General features: G+C 35.5%; 2 protein-coding genes across 4 annotated transcripts; both read right to left on the bottom strand.

The window, feature by feature from the left end:
- Positions 1-92: 92 nt before the first annotated feature.
- On the bottom strand, positions 93-7,773 carry LOC112045561 (neuropeptide-like precursor 1). The gene is made up of 6 exons (XM_024081791.2): positions 7,650-7,773; positions 4,143-4,241; positions 3,268-4,057; positions 3,019-3,172; positions 2,635-2,667; positions 93-1,312 (listed from the first exon to the last, which is right to left on the bottom strand). Exons 2-6 carry the CDS (start codon positions 4,239-4,241, stop codon positions 955-957), a joined length of 1,434 nt encoding a protein of 477 aa, XP_023937559.1. The 5' UTR covers positions 7,650-7,773; the 3' UTR covers positions 93-954.
- A 2,353-nt stretch (positions 7,774-10,126) lies between these two features.
- Positions 10,127-20,602, bottom strand: LOC112045555 (serendipity locus protein alpha). 3 transcript variants are annotated; one of them, XM_024081782.2, is made up of 10 exons: positions 20,404-20,600; positions 20,067-20,264; positions 19,346-19,588; positions 18,282-18,401; positions 16,750-17,035; positions 15,897-15,989; positions 15,176-15,357; positions 13,660-13,852; positions 11,357-11,953; positions 10,127-10,571 (listed from the first exon to the last, which is right to left on the bottom strand). In XM_024081782.2, exons 1-10 carry the CDS (start codon positions 20,482-20,484, stop codon positions 10,270-10,272), a joined length of 2,295 nt encoding a protein of 764 aa, XP_023937550.1. In that variant the 5' UTR covers positions 20,485-20,600; the 3' UTR covers positions 10,127-10,269. The 3 variants fall into 3 exon arrangements, with proteins under 3 accessions (XP_023937550.1, XP_052743339.1, XP_052743340.1); XM_052887379.1 differs by having other exon boundaries at positions 20,346-20,476; XM_052887380.1 differs by lacking the exon at positions 11,357-11,953 and having other exon boundaries at positions 20,404-20,602.
- Between the last annotated feature and the right edge of the window lie 269 nt (positions 20,603-20,871).

A 20,871-nucleotide genomic window follows, 5' to 3' on the forward strand; every position in this document is an offset into this window, starting at 1 on the left:
ACAGCTTGAAAATTTTAAAATGTTCCTGAATTTGACGATTGTATTGAAATATCCTATTGAAAAGCCATATAAGGAGTTAAATAAAACAAGGATGGTGGTTCTCATTTATTTACAATAAATAGTACTACTTGAATAAATAGATACCTACAATGTCTTAGAAATAGTTACTATTAGCTAAAAAGAGAATGGAAAGAGAACTACAGTATAAAATTTTAAAATTATTATCATAGGAGTGGTCACCGAAAGTTGCCCGTTTATTGTCCAAAATTCCAAGATTACATCAAATCGTATCTTATAAAGCTCAAAGTTGAAATACAATAGAAATTCTAAAATTAGGAAAAATAGTTATTTATTTGTCATACACAGCAAATTCTAGTCAGTTGAGAGACAACTTTTCGATATGCAAGACAACAACATTTAAGTTATCCACAACTTTAATTAGTTGTGTAAATCTCCGATAGATATGTAAAGGTAATAATTTAACAGTTTTCTTAGATTTTGACACACAAATTTAATTTATTTTCAACATCAATTAGGTACTAATTCTTGTATCTATGATACTTGATAGACACTTAATTTGCGATTGGCAACGTAATCTTCTAGAATATCTTAACATTATCATTAGATTGATCATAGTCATGAATCGGCCGTTGTCGTTTTTCTTAAAAATTACAAACATATCCAAAATAGCTTCAACCGCTAGCCTAATGTCTGACATATCCGTAAGGTCCGTTCAAATATATCAACTAAATAAATTTATTGTCAATTTTGCATGTTCCCGCTTTACCGAATCTCCCAATTCATTAATCTAATGTCCAAAGTTTTATTAGGCAATGATATCGTTGAAGCCCTGACATTGAGAATATTTGAACCAACCTGAACAATATTTCCAATTTAGGTCTAGGCTTCGACAAAGCTGAGGGCCTGCTTGTCCCTCAGCTTGCAGTCGCATTGCTACTGGTTCTTACGGCGACTCGGAAGGCTGCTGTTGCGGTAAGCCTTCCTGAGCATAATGTTGTCAACAGCTGGGAGCAACAAGTAACGTTTTCCGGACGAATGATATGGTACTTTTAGGGATCTGAAGTAATAGAACTTAGGGTTGTCCTTATTTTGCCAGCGGTTCTTGGCAAAAGCATCCGGATTGCTCAGCGTTAGTGGAGACTGGGGGAGAGGTGTGTTTGGGAGGTCGTTCTTTAGGGGTTGATGGAGGTACCGGCCGGTCGGGTGCGAGTGAGCAGATACTGGCGGCGGCGGTAGGTCGGTGTCGTCTGAATCGATGGGTAGGTCAGCTTCGGAATCAGAGAGATATTGCCTGTGGTGGAAAAAAATTATCATCTATAAAACTTGTCTTAAATTAACATAAGTTTAAATGCATTTTAAAGTATACACGGTACTCATGAAACAATTTTTGGTTGTCTATATGTTTGTTTCAGGTATTATCTGAAATGACTGAACCGATTATGCGCGGAGCTCCCACTCGCTTATTAATCCCTAGCTCGCACCTCGCGGTCGTAACCGCGAAGTCCCGTTCCAATGGGAATACGGGGATAAAATACTGTGTTTATCAGTCATTAAGTATAATTTACCTAATCTTTTAATGGTTTTAATGGTGAAATTGTGAGTTTCAGAGAGAGTAAGCAAAGTGAATTTTGCAAATCGATCGAGTAGTTTCATAGCCTATTCAATTCAAGCAAGCAAACAACAATCACATCTCTCCTCTTTATAATATTATAGTGTAGATAGGAAAGTACAGTAAACGTGTTCTGGTAAGCATTAAGTTACCATATTGAAGTTTATAAACTAGACTAAGGAGCAAACTTAACTTTGCCATAAGGAAACTGTTTTACCCATAGTACATCGAAATAGGTCACTCTCAGTTTACCTTCTGCAAAAAGTCTTTTGAAAAGTTTGGTTTGAGGATTTTTACCTTTAGGTACATGTGCAAATTATTATTTTTGCGGAATCACCCGCGTGGTTCCCGTTCCCGTAAGAATAATAGAGAGACTTCTTCGATAAATGGGCTACTGAACACTGAAAGAATTTCTCAAATCGGACCAGTAGTTCCTGATATTAGATTAGAGAATATAAGTAGGTAAAGATTTCAACTTGATGAATTTAAACCACGCGTTCCTGGCAAAAAGGTTTTTGATACACAAGCAGACGGATATTTATTTATTACGGAACTCTAAAACACGTAAAGCTTTTATTACAATAAATATTTTTTTTTTAGAATACTGTGAACACATGCACTCACATAAGTATATCACATGCAGCATTAGTCCTAAGTCGACTAAAGCGTTTGGAATCATGCATAACGAATGCATTTAACTAAAAAAATTATACAATGAATTACTACCACAAAACAATGAAGCGAGAAATGGAACAAAGTAACGTTTTTTCTACTTGCGTTTCATTCTTTCATACTACAACCCGCATCTTACTTTAAAATTCATTTTCTGAGATAGGTACGTTCATGGCTGTAATACCTACCTACACATTATGTTAAGAAACATGCATGGACCAGTTGCAACAGTAATAGTTCACTTGGTTTAACGATAAAGTAACAAAAAATGTCAAAAAGACTAAAAGTATTTATTGGAAGTATAAAAAATAATCCGCAATACAATTACTTACCCAATCCCGAAATTCTCGTTAGGGGAATGCTTCCTGAAAAAAAAACACTTTTAATTTCTTAAAAAAGCTTAAACAAATACGAGTATCTAAACATCAACTTTTGATTTTCAACTTGCTAAAATTCATATTCAATCCCGATAACATCTAAACATTTAACATAAACATGCTTTTTTTAACCTGAACCGCGATCTTGTAAACACGAAAGTTCAAAAATTACGGCCTAATCTAGACACCAACATTTTCAGTTTAACGAATGCAACATTTATCATGCCTCTATTATAAGACGTTCATCTGGACAACTATTCGGAAGCATTTTAAAAAGCGCATCATAATCTTCTATCTACCAAATACCATACACATTGATTGCGTTATCACCCGAATAACCTGTATAATTCCTGACTAGGTAATAACAACCTGGCACGTCCTGACCTACTATATCGTCCACCGGTAAATCTAAAAGATGGCAATAAACCTAATCGGGCAAGCGACCCGATATGACGTTTTTCTAAATGTTCACGAGTATCATCATAGTCTTCATCTGCAACAGACGCAATACCAAAAATAATAATGAAACAATAATGTTATACGACAGTGTAAGTCAAAACATATTTTAATTTCGAACCCTTCACTCACCTACAGATCGCTTGTCATCATTGTCACTATCGTAATCTTCGGGAACGTTGATATCGTTACGGTCAATAACATCAGGGATGGAGTAAATGGATCTTTTGTTTCTAATATTACCGCTTGATTCTATATAAATCGGTCTGTAGAGTCCATGTGCTGGCATTCCAAAAGAACCGCGCTTCGGATACCAATTATCACCATAATTCATTCTCGATAGCATCGAGTCAGAATCAGGTACAATATTAGAATCACTCCTTTTGAAAACTTGCGACAATGGTGGAAGCATGTCCGGGTTAATAGATTGTTGCAAATCATACATTTCGTTGAAATCGAGTGGACCATCGATTTCCGAGAGTGGTGGTACAGGATTTTGATAGAAAGGGAAGTAGTATTCGTCACCAATCATTTCGTCTTTTTTGTGAATTAACCCGTTGCGCGCTAATGCTGCGATGTTGCGCTTATCGTTCGACTGGCTGTATTGACCCCTTCCGAAACGAAACCCATCTCTCGCCAAAGATTGTATGTTCCGTTTCATCGCTGAATAGCTGCGAAGTCGCGCAATCGAAGCCATATTCCTCTTTTCATGTGATTCTTCATCATCTTGCTCCTGTTTATCGGTTTCGTCGTATGGAGCTCTGAATGTTGGAAGTTGGCCATTTTTGGCCAAAGTTGAGATGCTTCTTTTGTATCCTGGAGATGCGCTTCTCAAATAGCCATCCCTGGCTAAGGCTGCAACATTTCTTCTTGGAAATGTTGGCCAAGGATTAGCAGATGCTTCCGGTGGTAAGCCCACAACCTTGCAAAAGAACGTCAAACATTAAATATAATAAACTAAATATTCTTAAGAAATGAACGTATTCAAAATCTCACGCGTAACTCACCTGATCAATATAAATCGAATACGCCAAAACCAACGTAGTGATGCTGATAAGAAAGCAACTACTGTGCCTACCGAGACTTCTCGTGCGTGCCGTCTTCATCTAAAAACAAAATAACGATAACTATACCTAACCATTTTAACAATAAGTTGTTTTTTCTTAAACGGTTTGAATAAAAAATCTTTTTAACAAAAAAAATTAACCGGCTTCAAATCACAAAAATAAACTAAAAAGCGAAAAATAGAAAGAAAAAAAAGAAAGAAAGAAAGAAAATATATTTATTACTACATTATGCCACACATCACAATTATTTAATAATAATAATACCCTGCGATATGTGGCATAACCTAGAAAAAGGTCCTAGCTCAGCATATGCTATATGCTCCCCATAAACAAAGAACATACAGCGCTGATTTTCAGGTATATATGCATCGTATGCTACCTTCTGAACACTTTGAAGGCGGTGCCCAACATAGTGATGCACTAGCTTAAGCCGATTAAATCATGAGGTCTTTCAGAAACGGCTTTAATTAATACGTCACTGGCTTGGTACCTTACATGGTGATATTGAAAAAAAAACAAACAAATATGACAAACATCGAGAACCTCCTCCTTATTTTTGAAGCTTACAAAAAAATCATTTTCTTTTTAATTGTAATTTACTCTTAATCGATAGAACCAACTCAAAAGAGTGAGAGATATAATAAATCTTTCATCCTATAACTTAGGTAGGTACATCTTTTAGCATAATAATACCTAGAAGCACGTAAAGTTATGTCAAACAATAAACTTGGAAACTGAAATTCATTTGTTTCTGAAAAAAATAATGAAGTTAAAATGAACCTTCACAGACACGAGTACAGATCATTTAGTTAGGTAAAGTTCGTTCAACATTATTATCTTATTAGTAAAAACTAGTGTATTTTCATTTTATTTTAAGTTCAGAAACAATTCTTTAGAGTGGTCCTTTAACGAATAATTAATAAAATCGAAAGGGAAAATTATTTGAAAGTCAAAAGAATCCCCTTGATATCATAAATAACGAAAATTTCCAAGTTCATTTGTATAGGGTGACTTATCGACAGCTGTCCTTTACCAAGCGAGTAAGATAGGAACAATAACTTTGCAGATTCAATTACAGAGGCGCACCGATGTTGCACCTGAGTTTCAGTTTATAATAGCCTAGGTATATACTGTGTTCCGCTTTTCAGTTTCCTCGACGTTAACAAGTTAACAATGTTCTAGTTTTAATGGAAATTTCATTCTGTCTATGAAGTTTTCACCAGAGACGTACTACAAAAAAAATGAATCTCAGTCTAGTATTTTATTCTATGCTAGGGGCTGGAGGAGAGTAACAACACTTTGGTAGGTACATATTAATATTCTACATAGAGTACGTATTAACATTTTTTAAATTAACTCTTTGTAGTTCATGTAAGGATAGGGGGGTCCACAGGGGAAGATTACTGGGGCCTAAATCCAGGTTTTTTTTTTCTGACCAGGCTTAGCTTTGGTACCTAGGTATCTATCTATATTGAACTTGAAGCCAAAAATTTTTTGTCTCTCTGTCTTGTCCGTATTTAATGTTGACCGGGCGTCATGCTGAAACTACTAAATGAATTTAAACGATCTGAGACCATAATACGTAGAAAGTTATATGATACTTTTAGTCGCAAAAGTTAAATAAGAGGAGGTGAAACAGGGGTTGACAATGTGTATGGAAAGTACTTAATTTTTTAAGTTACTACCAAAAAAATAATAAAAGTAATGTTTTCAAGATTTTTTTAAATTCTACAGGTTGATATTTTTTACTTAACAGGATGTCCCGTTATTATTGGATGAAATATTTGTAGATACCACCTAATTATCTAAAGCTAATTTGAATAGTTTTGAAAAATCCCTAGGGTGACCAAGTTATATTTTTTTTCGAATTTTTAATTTTTTTCTATCTCGAATCAGTTTTTTTGAACCTGTAGCTGCTGCAATTCAGATTCTAAATATCTGTTTTTGTCAAACATTACGGAATAAACTACCAACGTGAAAAATAGGGTGAAATAGGCGTTCAAGTCGCTGGTAGGAAGTCGCTGGCGTGGCGCGATGCCGATGGTACCTTATAAGAACCTACGGTTTAGTGCTTGTACTACGTGCTTGGTATAGATGGTAAACGATTCAAAATTATAGCAAAAGGCAAAGGTTTAAGCCAACTCAGTCTTGTCAACAACTAAATATAACACAAAATATTTATCCTCTAAATAGAAATACAAATTTAAATCGTGCCCGGTCTTTAATGGAAAACTGATTAAACCGTGTTGCATGTCTTAGAATAAATTATAAGATTTACCTATAGTTTCGTTTTACGTATACAAAGCTATAAAATTGTAATATACTAGCCGACGCTCCGCGGTTTCACTCGCGTAGTTCTTATTCCCGTGATAATACGGGGATAAAATATAACAAATGACACTCACAAATAACGTGGCTTTAAAGTGGTAAAATAATTTTTCGAATTGGTTGAGTAGTTTCAGAGCCAATACAACAATCAAATCTTTCCTATTTATGATATTAGTAGGCATAGATAATATAGATACTATATATAATCTATATACATATTTATATTTACTTGATAGTTGACAAGTATACCTAAAAGTAGTCGTACTTGGGTAAGTAGGCGTAATAGTACCGAAATAGTACCTACTTATTTAGTGTTTTATGGCTATAGTCCTAGCATTAGACTCATTAAAAGTTAGGTTAAATATTTATCATAATGACCCGGACCGACGGCTTTGTTTACTCCGGAATCTAGGGTCTAACAAATTAAACTCCCTAATTCCGAACTTATACAGCTCATTATTTCCCTCCCGGAACCGAACACAAGAATTCATGATCCGAAGCTTCATGTCCTAACCACTCAACAACGAAGCAATTAGCAGAGGCGGACATAATTTCCGATCGATTGAGAATTTGCTAATTAAACTGTAACAGCTAAAGTAGCAATTGCCATTTAAAGAGTCGATCGACTTAAAAACGTATTTGGCGCGCAAAACGCACGAAAATTACACACATTACATACGAATTTATTTTGTTTTGTTTTAAAATTATCATTAAATCTTCAGAATTCAACAAACCGCGTGGCCCGACGCGCACTTAGCCAGTTTTTTACTATACTATTTTTTGATACTATTTAGAACAAAACTAACTGAAAATGCTTCAAGGTTTCGCCTTTATTCTCGTAATTAGGTAGTTAACTACTTACATTTAATTTTTAACTCATTATAGATTTTTAAAAATACTTGAGCTTTATAAAACTAAACATAAATCTGAAGCTTTTTGTATATCTGCATCTTGTATTTCTTCACGGCGTAAAAATATTATCAAAAATAATTTTAATTCCCATCCCGATCATCGCCACAAAAAATACAAAATTGCACTAAATTTTTTAGATTTTACAAAATCAGACACTTTTTATTAATGATTTACATCCCGACAATATGCGCTAAGCTTTATACTTACTTTGGAGTTATTCCAATTTCACACACATATAAAAACTTTTCAGCGAGTCAGATTTCTAAGTTGCTTCAACTTGTTTCTTGGCGGGAATGATGTTTGCTCCAGAGGATTCCAGCTTTTATACTGGGTACAAAACTTTCAGAGACATGCGCGTACACTAGGCTGCTCTATTATGGTGTTAGAGACTCTTATTGCTAAAAGAATAAAGTCGATTTCAGCTTAGTCATGTTGCCTAAGGTACATATGGGTGGAGTTTTCATAGAACTGCACAATATGCACTTAAATTGATGGGCACTTAGTTACCTGGTTATATTTAAATTGAGTGCAGGTGGGTATTGCTTTATAGAATTATATGCTAATAAATTTGCCAAGGTCTAGGCTTCTTGCAAAACTGACTGAGTAATTGCATTGCAAATATTACCCGGTAGAGTACGGAGTCTTGAACAAGGTTACGTATGGGACTCTCTTGGCTTTTATAAATAACGAATAGGTATATCGAAGACACCCTACACGTGGAAACCTTCCCCTTGTAACTTCAAAGAATTTTGACATTTTCAACAATTTATCGTCGCTTATCAATCAATTTTGAGGTACCTACGTAATTTCTTAACCAATCGCTATTTATGAAAACCGCACGAAAATCCCTTCAGTAATTTTCTATTTTATCACGAACAGCCAAAAGGGGTAAAATTAAAACTTGAAAATATATTTAGTTAGGGTACCCGCTATATGATAAGTGAGTACCATTTTTTTACCTCGTCTATCCCATGGGGTATCGTTGGAACAAAATGATAAGGCCCATTTTTGTATTCTTTATGTAGGTAATGCCTTTGCCTCTCTTTAACAACACATATTCGGCTCATGGCTTACGTTGATACGTTTTTTAAACTTCACTTTTAAAAGTACTCTTACCTATTTCTGTTTTAGAAATAATATATAATTTTACTAATAGGTAAGTAGTAAAATATTGATATTAATTTAAAAAACATATTTCTTACCTACTATCCTATATTCATGTTGATTCGTTTTCCGATGAAAAGTTTCTTGAAAGTAAGAAGATTCATGTGATACCCTAGAGTCCCCAGAGACGATCATCAGCTCTGATTGGACGCGGAGGGATCTCTCAATATCATATTACTACTTATAAATGATTTATGAATAAGGTTATAACCTTTACACATACTCGTATACATAGATTAAGAATAATATGCAGATAGAGCGCACGGAAAATATCGTAGCCGATCCGAATACAAATTAAAAAAAAGAATACATTCTCGAGTCAGTACGACACGAACCGTCGCATCATTAATTTCAATATTATTCAAGAAAAATGGCGTCCTAAGTTTTTAAATATTTAAAAACTGTTCACAAAACTAAAGAAATAAGATGAAGTATTTTTATTGGTAATTATTGATTATAGAGCTTGGCTAATGAAAGTAGAGACTGAAATCGTCCGGCAAATTTAAAAAAATCGGATTTAATTCTGAAAGTTATAATATAATGCAAATATTGGAATAACTGAGTTTAATACTTATAGTATAGGTGGGTAGTAGTATTCACAAACAAAAAAAATATTTAAACAAATTATAAAAACTCAATTTAATTTTTAAATGATTTTTTAAATTTGGCGGGTAATTTCAGTGTCTACTTTCATTAGCCAAACTCTAGTGTTAAATTTTGAAATACAAACTATGAAAAAAGGATGTCGAGGATGCGGATGTCGAGGAGACGCGTGACGTTTGGTTTTTTATGGGTTTCACTGGCTTCACCACGCTACTTGTGAAGACTCATTCTGAATAATTCTTTATTCTGTGACTGTATATAAAATACTAACTGCAACCGTAGATAATTTTTTATCGATATAGAAATGCTCTCTAGTTATGTTGCCTATCTAATATCATGAACGCTACAGAAAATTGAGAAATGTATATATAGTTAGAGAACGAGTCACATGATTTCATTTCCATTTTCTGCTGAAGAACAAAAACTGACATTTTTTTTATTGTAATTTTTTATATTTTTAACTTAGCTAATTTGTAAATTACCTTTTTTATTATGCTTTACTGACCGAATAAAAACACATTTCTTTCTTTCTTCATTTGATTTTTCAGTTTTCCAGCATGCAGATTATCGAATAATCAAATCGACTTTCAAAATGTAGGTACATATTAGTTAAGTACCTATATCTTATAGGTAGGTACGAATCTAACCTATAGGTACAGTTACTCCTTATTTACAGAAGAGTTTCATCATTATCAATCCATATTCGGCTCACTGCTGAGCACGAGTGTCCTCTCAGAATGAGAGGGGGTTAGGCCAATAGTACACTTATCTGATAAGTTGGAGGTGCATGCTCTGGACCGGATTCGAACCCACGCCCTCCCTAATCGGAGGCAAAGGTCATATATTCACTGGGCTATCACGGACTTTTACGGACACGGAATAATGGTTAGGTAGGCATAAAAAATAAATACGCCAAATTCATAAAAAAAATTATTATTTTATTTACTGAACTAACATATAAAAGAAAAAAAAAATATTTTTATTTATTAAGGACGGAGTGCAATACATTACACAATTAATGAAAACTATGAAAATACATTTAAAATTACTTTAACTAGATTCACAAATTAGTCTCAACTTGACCAGATTTCAAATCACTCAATTTGCTTTCAAGCAGATCCAAGTCATTGATCCTCTCCAAAGTGTTGACTTCCGAAGGCTGTGTCATATTTGATGCAGTTTCAACACTACTGTTCACGGTGATGTTCCAAACACGTTTGGATGTTCCGATGTTTATTGGCAGATTTAGAACATTTTTTGTAATACCGTTACTTTGAGGTTTTACAATTGAAACGGTGGAATTAAATGCACGTGTGGTTGTGGATGCATTGAATGTTAAATTGTTAATTTGGTTAAGAACATCTGAAAAAGACAAGTAAAATGTTAAATGAAATTACGTATTTCGAACTGAAAACCAGAACCTATAAAGACCTTTTAACATTGAAAACTATACAAACTCCATAACAGGGCAGTAAACAGAGGGCCTAGTGGCAGTTTGATACTGTTACTATCGCGTAAACGTAAACGCGAATTAAAAAAAAATGAAACAGCGCCATCTAGTGGCACTACGGCACAACTGTTTCAATTCCAAATAAAAATTCGCGTTTACGTTAACGAGATAGTAACAGTATGAAAATATTGAAAACTTCCACTAGGCACACAGAGGGCCTAGTGGCAGTTTGATACTGTTACTATCGCGTTAACGTAAACGCGAATTTCTAAGGATTTGAAACAGCGCCATCTAGTGGCACTACTGCACAACTGTTTCAATTCCATATAAATCCGCGTTTACGTTAACGCGATAGTAACAGTATGAAAATATTGAAACAAACCTGACAAAATGAATTATGTATGGCTCTCGCACGTTCCTATTGCATTTTTTTTATTATTTACAAGTGAGCCCTTGACTACAACCTCGCCTGATGGTAAGTGATGATGCAATCTAAGATGGGAACTTGATAGGAGGATGAAAATTCACACTCCTGTCTGTTTCTGTCCTATACAATAATTGGTTTGAGTTGGACTATAACCGGGACACTGTTTATTTTATTAAGAGGGTCCGTGAAAACTGTGCTCGATTTCCTAGGGGTCCGTGGCTGAAAAAGGTTGGGAAACGCTGGGTTAGTAAATTATAAAAAAAATATTACCTGTAATCTGTAAGCTCGTCGCTTCATCAATAACGCTTTCTTTTTCCAAATCATCCTCTACCTCTACGGTTTTATCGCACAAAAATGTCTTAACGCTCGGCGCTGCTCGTTTACACAAAACTGTTTTCCTCAACGAAGACTTCATAGGCGAATTATACAAAATCGATTCGCGATTCAACTTCAATTCCGACATATCACATATTCCATCCAATTTGAGTGAAAAACTCAATTCCCTATTCCTCGATTTCAAATGTTTAGTTAAAACCGCCAAAGGAAACTTCCCAGTCGAACATCTTACATTACTCCTGGCGAATATGCTTCTTGAGAAGTTATTAGTGTATTTTTTCGGTGAATTTGCGTAAGTAGCATTTTTATACGTATACGTGATATTGTCGAGTGGTTCCTCATAAAAATCGTCGTCATTTTCACGAGGATTGTACAATAAGTTGATCCTTTTCACCAATGTGTAGAGGAGTTTTAGACGTTTCAAAAGTTGTTGGATCGTTGGATGTGTGGATATTTTTGAATCTTTTACATTGTATTTGTATTCGCTGGCAGAGCTTATTAGGTTGCTCACTATTTTGCACTCTATTTGCACTGAAAGATTAATAATATAACAATGTAATAGGGACAGAGTAACCAGAGTAAGAGACGAATATCTTAGCATTCCATAGATTCACCGTGCAGGTGCCGGGTCCATCGCGTGGTAGAGAGAAAAACACCAAGCAAAGTCCAGGACTTGTGACTACTGGATGTAGGATTAAGTAATTCCTTGACGATCGATCAGCACTCCCCGTTCTCTGCTCGTGTTGTTCTCCCTATCCAAATTTGGTAAGATCCTATTAGAGCAGCTTTGGATACTCGTTCTAATATAGAACTAGCTGCACTTCTAGAGAGGCCAAGGTCTTTAAGCAAGTTATAGAGAGATTTTGCTGGTAATCCTCTCGCACCTACTTCTACGGTGTACAGACTAACTACATAGCCATTTTTAGTTAGTTCATTTGTTAGGTCATAATATTTATTCACTTTTAAACTTTAACAAACTGCGTGCTGAATCCGGTGAAACTTGGACGAAACCCATAAAAAAAAACAAAATAGACATGATCCTCTCTCGCATATACAAACTTATTTCATAATTTGTTTTTTTTTTAATTAATATGTATCCTAATCAATAAAACCCAATAAAAAAATACTCCATCATATTTTTTTTCTTTTTGTAAACAGTTTTTAAAACATTTAAAAACAGAACCATTTTTCTTTAATAATATTGAAAATTACTGCACTGCGTTAATTGCGACGTTTCGTACGGACTCGAGATTGACACCAGGATTTAACAATTCACATTCGGCTCACTGTTAAGCACGAGTCTCATTTCAGAATGAGAGGGATAAGGCTAATAGTCCACACTGGCTCAATGTAGAGTGTGCTGACTTCACACACGTAGAGAATTCAGAAAATTCTCGGGTATGCAGGTTTCCTCACGATGTTTTTCCGTGACAAGTAATATTTAATTTCCTAAAATGTACATAATTAAAAAGTTGGAAGTGCCCTGATCGAATTCGAACCTAAGCCCTCGAAATCTCTCGAAGGCTCTCTAGTTTATATTATCTACTAGAGACGCCCACGACATCGTTCGCCCTTAGACCTCTTTAATCTAACCTTTACAAGTATCGCTGTAAAAATGGAGTACCTTCTCCCGTTTTCCCAACATTTCCCTTCACTGTTCTGCTCCTATTGATCGTAGCGTGATAAAAGTATACTATAACCCGCCCAGGAGTATGTAGAATAATTGTACCAAGTTTCGTTAAAATCCGAACATACAGACAGACAGACAGACAGACAAAAATTTTACTGATTGCATTTTTGCCATCAGTATCGACCCCCTGATAGTTATTTAGGAAATATTTTTCATGTACAGAATTGACATCTCTACAGACGGCCTTTGACGGCCTCCGTGGCGCAGTGGTATGCGCGGTGGATTTACAAAACGGAGGTCCTGGGTTCGATCCCCGGCTGGGCAGATTGAGATTTTCTTAATTGGTCCAGGTCTGGCTGGTGGGAGGCTTCGGCCGTGGCTAGTTACCACCCTACCGGCAAAGACGTTTAGCGTTCCGGTACGATGTCGTGTAGAAACCGAAAAGTGTGGATTTTCATCCTCCTCCTAACAAGTTAGCCCGCTTCCATCTTAGATTGCGTCATCACTTACCATCAGGTGAGATTGTAGTCAAGGGCTAACTTGTAAGGAATAAAAAAAAAGATTTATTATAAGTAGGTATAGATTATTATGGTTTGTTTAATTTCACCTTTTTGCAAGTCTTTCAACAGTGGAGTCAATTGCTCGCGACACACCAACGCGTCGGGCTCCAGTTTGTCGTAAACATCAAAGAACTCGCAGAGAACACACCCTATGTTGATAACTGAGCAGATTTTGATGTTATCGTAATTGTTTTCTCTCGTTATCTCCAACAGAGTTTGGTGCATCATTTGTCTCGCTTTCTAGAAAAAGAATCATCATCAACCCATATTCCGCTCACTGAATTAGAGGGGTTAGGCCAATAGTCCACCACGCTGGCCCAATGCGGATTGGCAGACTTCACACACGCAGAGAATTAAGATAATTCTCTGGTATGCAGGTTTCCTCACGATGTTTTTCCTTCACCGTTTGAGACACTTGATATTTAATTTCTTAAAATGCACACAACTGAAAAGTTGGTGGTGCATGCCCGCAACCGGATTCGAACCCACACCCTCCGAAATCGGAGGCAGAGGTCATATCCACTGGGCTATCACGGCTTATAAAGAAAAAGAATAACAAGTAGGTTTAATTAATACAATAAGGAGCTCTAACAACTAAGTATTTACGTACAATACAAAGTTTCATTGGCTCTTCGGTAAAGTGTTAAAAACCTTAATAGCTCAACGGTAAGTGCGATTGGACTTATCCTCGATGGATGGAGGTTCGATCCCCGCCCCGTTGGTAAATTGTCATACCCACTCCTAATACAGTCTTTCCCGACTAGTTGGAGGGTAATGGGAATATTGGTCATATTTAAAAAGATACGGCAAATATTTTTTAAAAATATAGTTAGAGATTGCATTTTTGAATGATTTTTTAAAAAGAGCAACTGTTGAGTTTCTTGCCGGTTTTTTTTCTCAGCAGAACCTGCATTCCGATCCGGTAGTAGAATCTTTACAAATAGTCAACTGACGTGTCAAAAGTGCTTGTAAACTGAGCCTACTTGAAATAAATGATTTTTGATTTGATTTGATTTGATAGATTATGATTAAATGGGTGATGCAGTATACTTATACAGGGTGCTCGGGAGTATTTCCCATACCTTGAAGGTGTTGACGATTCCACTTATAGGAGCCGAACTGCATAACTAATATTATTTTAACTAAAAATTAAAAACTATTTATGTTTTCTTACAAAGTAATTCAAATAATTCCGACTATCCATGTAACACACGCCTTTATCTATCATCTACGTCATAATTATAAGGATGCGTATAAGAGGCACATTTTAAGATCTATTTACAAAAGAAATATAATTTACCCCGAAAATATTAATTTTAGAACACATGTTCCTTGAACATTTTTAATTTTTTTTCGGTAAAGAAGTTATGGGAAATGCTCCCGAACACCCTGTATATAATTTTCATAAAAAAATGGAAACACTCCGCCTGAACAGTAGAGAAGTATATTTACGTTACCCTCCAATTGGTCGGAAAGACTATAAGGACTACCGTGCGACTATAGTCCATCAAATCGGGCGCGGGCATCAAACCCATGACCTCTCGAAGTCATGAAGTCACTTACATCAGCAAAAGCAGCAGGATCCACTATCAAGAACACGCTGTCCCTGATCAGCATCATCTCTTGACTCCAAATGGCAGTGAGGAGGCAGGAGTGGTGGCTCACCGGAGACAGCATCACAGCGGGCACCAAGTGAGGGTCCAGAGCTTCTAGACTGGCTAGACCGCTGCGTAGGTTTAGGATTCCTTAAAGAAAATTTAAAATTAATAAACGTCTGAAAAAAGCTTAGAAAGAAATTTCTTACGAATTTACTCAGTGGAGATTTTTTTTTTATTCTTTACAAGTTAGCCCTTGACTACAATCTCCCGTGTTGGTAAGTGATGATGCACTTTAAAATGGAAGCGGACTAGCGGGCTTGTCGTTAGGATGGTAATTAGCCACGACCGAAGCCTCCCACCAGCCAGATCTGGACCAATTAATAAAACATCCTGGACCAATTAAAAATCGGCCTAGCCGGGGATCGAACCCAGGACCTCCGTTTTGTAAATCCACCGCGCATACTACTGCGCTACGGAGGCGGTCAAATATATCTCGTGAAGAAATAGACAAATTTTCAGCCAATAGCGGCGCAACCGCAAAATACCGCTATCTCTTTTATTTCGTTGCGTGACGAAAGAGATGGGACTGGGACAACTGCCGCCATTGACATTTTGTCTATTTCTCTTTACGACGTATTTCGTTGCTCTCATGATACTGATAATGATAAAATACAAAATATACTAACTCTTTTGATCAGATGAGCATGAAATAGCAAATGATCCAATTTGTAACAGTCTCTCATTGTATAGGTCGAAATCCTTCACAACAGCACATTCTTCTGTAAAATCAATTTTGTTAATTTTATAAAAACGAAAATTAATAAAACCTCCTTCGACGCCCATAAAAAAAAATTGGAATTTGCGTTTCACATAAATATATATTATATTTTCTCAAATTTTTGCCATTAGCATGACGAATAAAAAATATGAAACCAAGGTTTTTATAAATTTTTGGTCAAACTTTCCAAGACGATTGCATTTCGTAATAAAGAACTGTAAAAAAATATTGTAATATTAGCGCCATCTAGTATGTAGGTATAGATATTGACTTACATTGGTTTGTTTCGAAACTGCAATAGATTAAGTTCAAGTGATAAAGGTTAGATGGCGCTTATACAACACCAATTAAATATTTATTGTATAGGTATTTGACAATTCATTAATTATTTATTTACTTTATTAATTAAATACACGGGAAGTGACTACACAGGTACAACCATTGACGTTTCACTATTCTACAGCCTTTCTTGATGAGTACTGTTCACCAACAAATAAATTAAAAATGAAGGTATAAATCACTAATCATTTCACACCTAATAATAATTATAATTAAATTGTTCTTAAATTAATTAAAATAAATTTGTTAAATAACAATTAGATATGATTTATAAATTTTATATAACATTTTATAAACGAACCATACATAATTTAAAATAAATAAATAAGAAATGTCATGCGTATTCTACCTTAAATTCTAATTTCTTTGTTGGTAAACAGTACTCATCAAGAAAGGCTCTAAGTATAGTAAAAATTAGTTACCTGTATCAATACATAAGCAAGATTTGGATTTAGATGAACTTGCAGCAAAGTGTTTCTTCAATATGTCAACTGGTGGTACATCTTGTCCAAAGCAATGCACCACCAAAGCCAATAAGGCTGTGTTGGTGTTAGTCTCCAATGCGTACAAAACATCCTTCAATACTGTAATACGAACGTTGATGTGGAAGGGATTTATAGGTAGTTTCAATGTTTCTTCTGACGCTTGGACTGTATCTGTATCACCTTCGATTAGTTCGCTGAGTAAAGCTTTAGTCTCCCTTAGAACCTGCAAATTTTCTACATATATGGGTATATCAAAAGACTGTCTGCTAACATCATTGTAGTGTATTGTTATGTAACACACACACACACAAAGACAAACATACAAGGGCATATACGCATTCTTAATATTTTTAGCGTAATATTTTTACGATTGTAATTTATATAGTAGGAAAGTTCCAGAATTCCGAGATACAGTTTCTAATTTTACCGAAATATTAATATTTATAGTGTATTTATGTTTATTGTTTATTTGTGTTTGCCAAATAAAAATCTTTCTTTCTTTCTTTCTGCAAAGTTAAGATTGAATATGTTATAGTCGGATGCAATCTTTATGACAGATGCGAATGTCGCTACGCGCAGGGCATACATAAATTCAAGACGCGTGAGGCGACTACGTGTGGGACGGAAACGCGCGCGGGGCGATGGTCTGCGCCGCGCCCCTACGTTACCGCTGATATCTAAAATCTTTTACTGCGCAGCTTAACGCACGATGTGCCGAAACGTCATTTGCATGCTACTAAGTTTACCGAAAAATTATAGAATCGTATTTTTTATGTCAGAACTGTTTAATAATCTGAGGTCCAGAATTTGATCTTTCGAAGCATCAAATCGCCTCTATAATATACCACGCAGACAAAATCGCGGGTATCCACTAGATACATAAATAAAATTTAAAAGTGTTAGCTCATGAACTTATAATCATTTATAAAAACTTTTTGAAATGTTTGTGTCTGTCGGTTTGTCTGTGCTAATATTTGGAACGGCTGAACCAATTTTAATGGGACTTCCACTATATATTTTTTTTTTATTATTCTTTACATGACTTGACTACAATCTCACCTGATGGTAAGTGATGATGCAATCTAAGCTGGAACCGGGCTAACTTGTTAGAAGTACGATGAAAATCCACACCCCTTTCGGTTTCTACACGACATCGTACCGGACCGCTAAACCGCTTAGCGGTACTAGCCACGTTGGTAGGGTGTAACTAGCCACGGCAAGCCTCCCACTAGCCAGACCTCGACCAATTAAGAAAATCTCAATCGGCCCAGCTGGAGATCAAACCCAAGACAGCTGTCTTGTAAATACATCACATACCATGTCTTGTCACAGCACATACCACCTGTGCCACTGAGGCCGTCAAATATTATCAGTTATTGAGCTACAAGGAGAAATTCATGGTACCTACTGGTGAAACACTATGCTGACAAAGTTGCAGGAGTCCGCTTACCAATAATGTCAACACTTACCACTTGACAGCGTGCCTTGACAACAAACTGATCCGCGGGCAAACAGTGCTTGCACAGAGTCATTGCAGACAGAAGCAGCTCATCTACTGATGTGTGCAGACTGCATACACAGTTAATCAACTGGAAATATAAATGTAATCATCATTACCTACATGCATTAAATATTTTTAGCAAAAGCATAAGTGGATTTAAAAATAAGAAAACCAATGTGGAACTAAGCCTCTGATTCACAATATTTGTCAGCACAACTTGATTAACAAATCAAACCAAACTGTAACCAAAATAAGACCCTAGAATGGCAGTGAATGACCTTGAGTGGAGTCACGCACTTGTGATTATTGTGTGTAGGGTTAAAGGCGCCTTTGATAGTTAACAAACACTCCCCTTTTCCACTCAAGTCACTCTCCTCGCCTATACCAAACCCATAAAGAATTACACAACAAGAAATGTGCCACGAGCATACTGAAGCCGACCGTACGACGAGCGCCAAATATCACAAGTCGTCCCGCCAGCCGATTGCTAATCCTCTCTAACTCCCTACTCTTTACAGAAACAAATCGCGCCACCTAGCGTCGGCACGAGCCAACACAAGATCGAGCGACGTCATATCCACTACAGACTACTATTTCTTACAATATCCAATAGAAGAGCAATGCATCTTAAACCCTCCCCTTAAACTCTTGCTCCAATGTGAGTTGGTCGGCAATATAATTTTATCTGGTAGTAAGCTACGGCTGTGGCTAATTACGACCCTACCGGCAAAGATGTAGCTTAGCACAAAGTGATTTAATGTTCCGGTGGAATGTAATCTTTATTGACTACAAAAGTTTGTTTACTTGTAAAGATTAAAAAATATACATATTGTTGACTGATCTATATCACAGATATTTTAATGATGACTGGGACTTTAACCCATAGCAATTAAAGTGATAGCAATGTTTCCGGTTGAGATTTTCACTAAACATTTTGTTTGGTCACATGTTAAGCCTACATGTGGGCCGTCTGCTTGGTTTGTAAATTACTATAATAAAAAAATCTTCCATTTCATAATAAACTTTTGTTACCTCCTGTTTCCACTCATTTGACAGATCTTCCATTTTCTTAAATTCATTTCTAGATATAATGTTAGTCAATTTTCCAAGTATGTCTAATGTTTGATCTATCCAATTAACAAAATACATTGTGGATATAGATATAAATTCATTTGAGGAATCCACATCTGCTGGAGTTTTCTTCAATAGTTGTTCAATTGATACCACTTTTTGTAAACACCAACATAATCTCTCTGTAGTGAATTGACGGCTTTCCTATTAAATTAGTAATAATTTACTACACAGAAATATTTTATTACTAAAAAACTGAAAAGAGAAAAACAAGTCATCGCTTTTTAGCTATGACTTGTTTTTCTCTGTATAAATTTTTAACTAAATACTTTATTGTGCCGCCTGCTGTGACAAACAGTTTTGGTATGTCATTCTTTGTCCAAAGATTTTAGTTTTTGATGGTTTGTTTGTTACAATTGAACACATAAACTACTCAACTGATTTTAAAAATTCTTTCTTATTGTAATCCCACAGGAATGGGAAAGAAGAGCGAAACCGGCTTTTGCTATCAACATCATATCAGCCGATGGACGTCCACTGGAGGTATAGGCCTTTTGTAGGCGCCCAGTGAATCCCCGCGACGTTGTCAGTCCATCTGGTCAGCCAATACTGCACTTTCTAGTGCAGAATCGCCATTACAGCAGCTTAGCTTTTACTGGTTTATGATAAAAACTCAACATACCTGGAGGCAAACAGCATGTTGATATTCTATTTTAATTATATCAAGCAATGTTATTATGCATTTCTTTATTTGATCTGCACATAAAGTATAAATGTTCCGAGTCTGTGCAAAGTGTTCATCTGATACATCCTTTGTCTGACAATGTAGTTGATCACTGATTCTGCTTAGCAATGGATATATTGTACAAATTAAAGTATCCTGAAATAATATTTTCTTTTAATTTCTATCGTGTTTAACACAATATACATTTTGAAACAATACAAATAGCGAAACATATACCGTCTTCCTCTAAGAAAATCGATTAAAATCAATGTTTAAGCGTAAATAAACTTGTTACCACTATAAATTTCACAGCTCTACGAGAATCGTTAGGTATTTTTTTTAAATCTATACACATTTCTTCTAAAGATGATTCCATTAGAAAGATACTTTTTATTCAAAATTACCGCAGATATGCAGATAATTCGATTTTTTTTATTAAATTACAATTACAAATTGCTCTAATATTTTTCTCATTGAATTTTTAAAATTAACGTAAAATTACCACAGAATAAGTCACTTTACGTGAAATACACAGACGACAAATTAAATGGAATTAATATGTTTTTTAATGTCTGTATATACCGTTCTGAGTCCTAGTAATTTTGGAATGAAGAAGTAATTTAATGATAATACATAGAGGAACTAGATAAGGAGATGCGTCGCATCCAAATTCTACAACAAAATTGTCTGTCGTTTCTTGAGGGGGACAAGGTAAACTGACACATCAAAAATATTTAACACCAAATTAATATTAATTGATTGA

The sequence above is a fragment of the Bicyclus anynana genome, chromosome 19 (genome assembly GCF_947172395.1).
Source record: "Bicyclus anynana chromosome 19, ilBicAnyn1.1, whole genome shotgun sequence".
Taxonomy (NCBI): domain Eukaryota; kingdom Metazoa; phylum Arthropoda; class Insecta; order Lepidoptera; family Nymphalidae; genus Bicyclus; species Bicyclus anynana.

Excerpts from the sequence above, each read along its gene's own strand:
- LOC112045561 (XM_024081791.2), bottom strand. The coding sequence starts at position 4,241 with ATGAAGACGGCACGCACGAGAAGTCTCGGTAGGCACAGTAGTTGCTTT. Across the intron at positions 4,058-4,142 it reads ATTCGATTTATATTGATCAG|GTTGTGGGCTTACCACCGGA; the intron begins GTGAGTTACGCG and ends TTCTTTTGCAAG. Across the intron at positions 3,173-3,267 it reads TGATGACAAGCGATCTGTAG|ATGAAGACTATGATGATACT; the intron begins GTGAGTGAAGGG and ends CGTCTGTTGCAG.
- LOC112045555 (XM_024081782.2), bottom strand. The coding sequence starts at position 20,484 with ATGGAATCATCTTTAGAAGAAATGTGTATAGATTTAAAAAAAATACCT. Across the intron at positions 19,589-20,066 it reads AACATGCTGTTTGCCTCCAG|GAAAGCCGTCAATTCACTAC; the intron begins GTATGTTGAGTT and ends CTAATTTAATAG. Across the intron at positions 15,990-16,749 it reads TTGCTTATGTATTGATACAG|AAGAATGTGCTGTTGTGAAG; the intron begins GTAACTAATTTT and ends TTGATTTTACAG.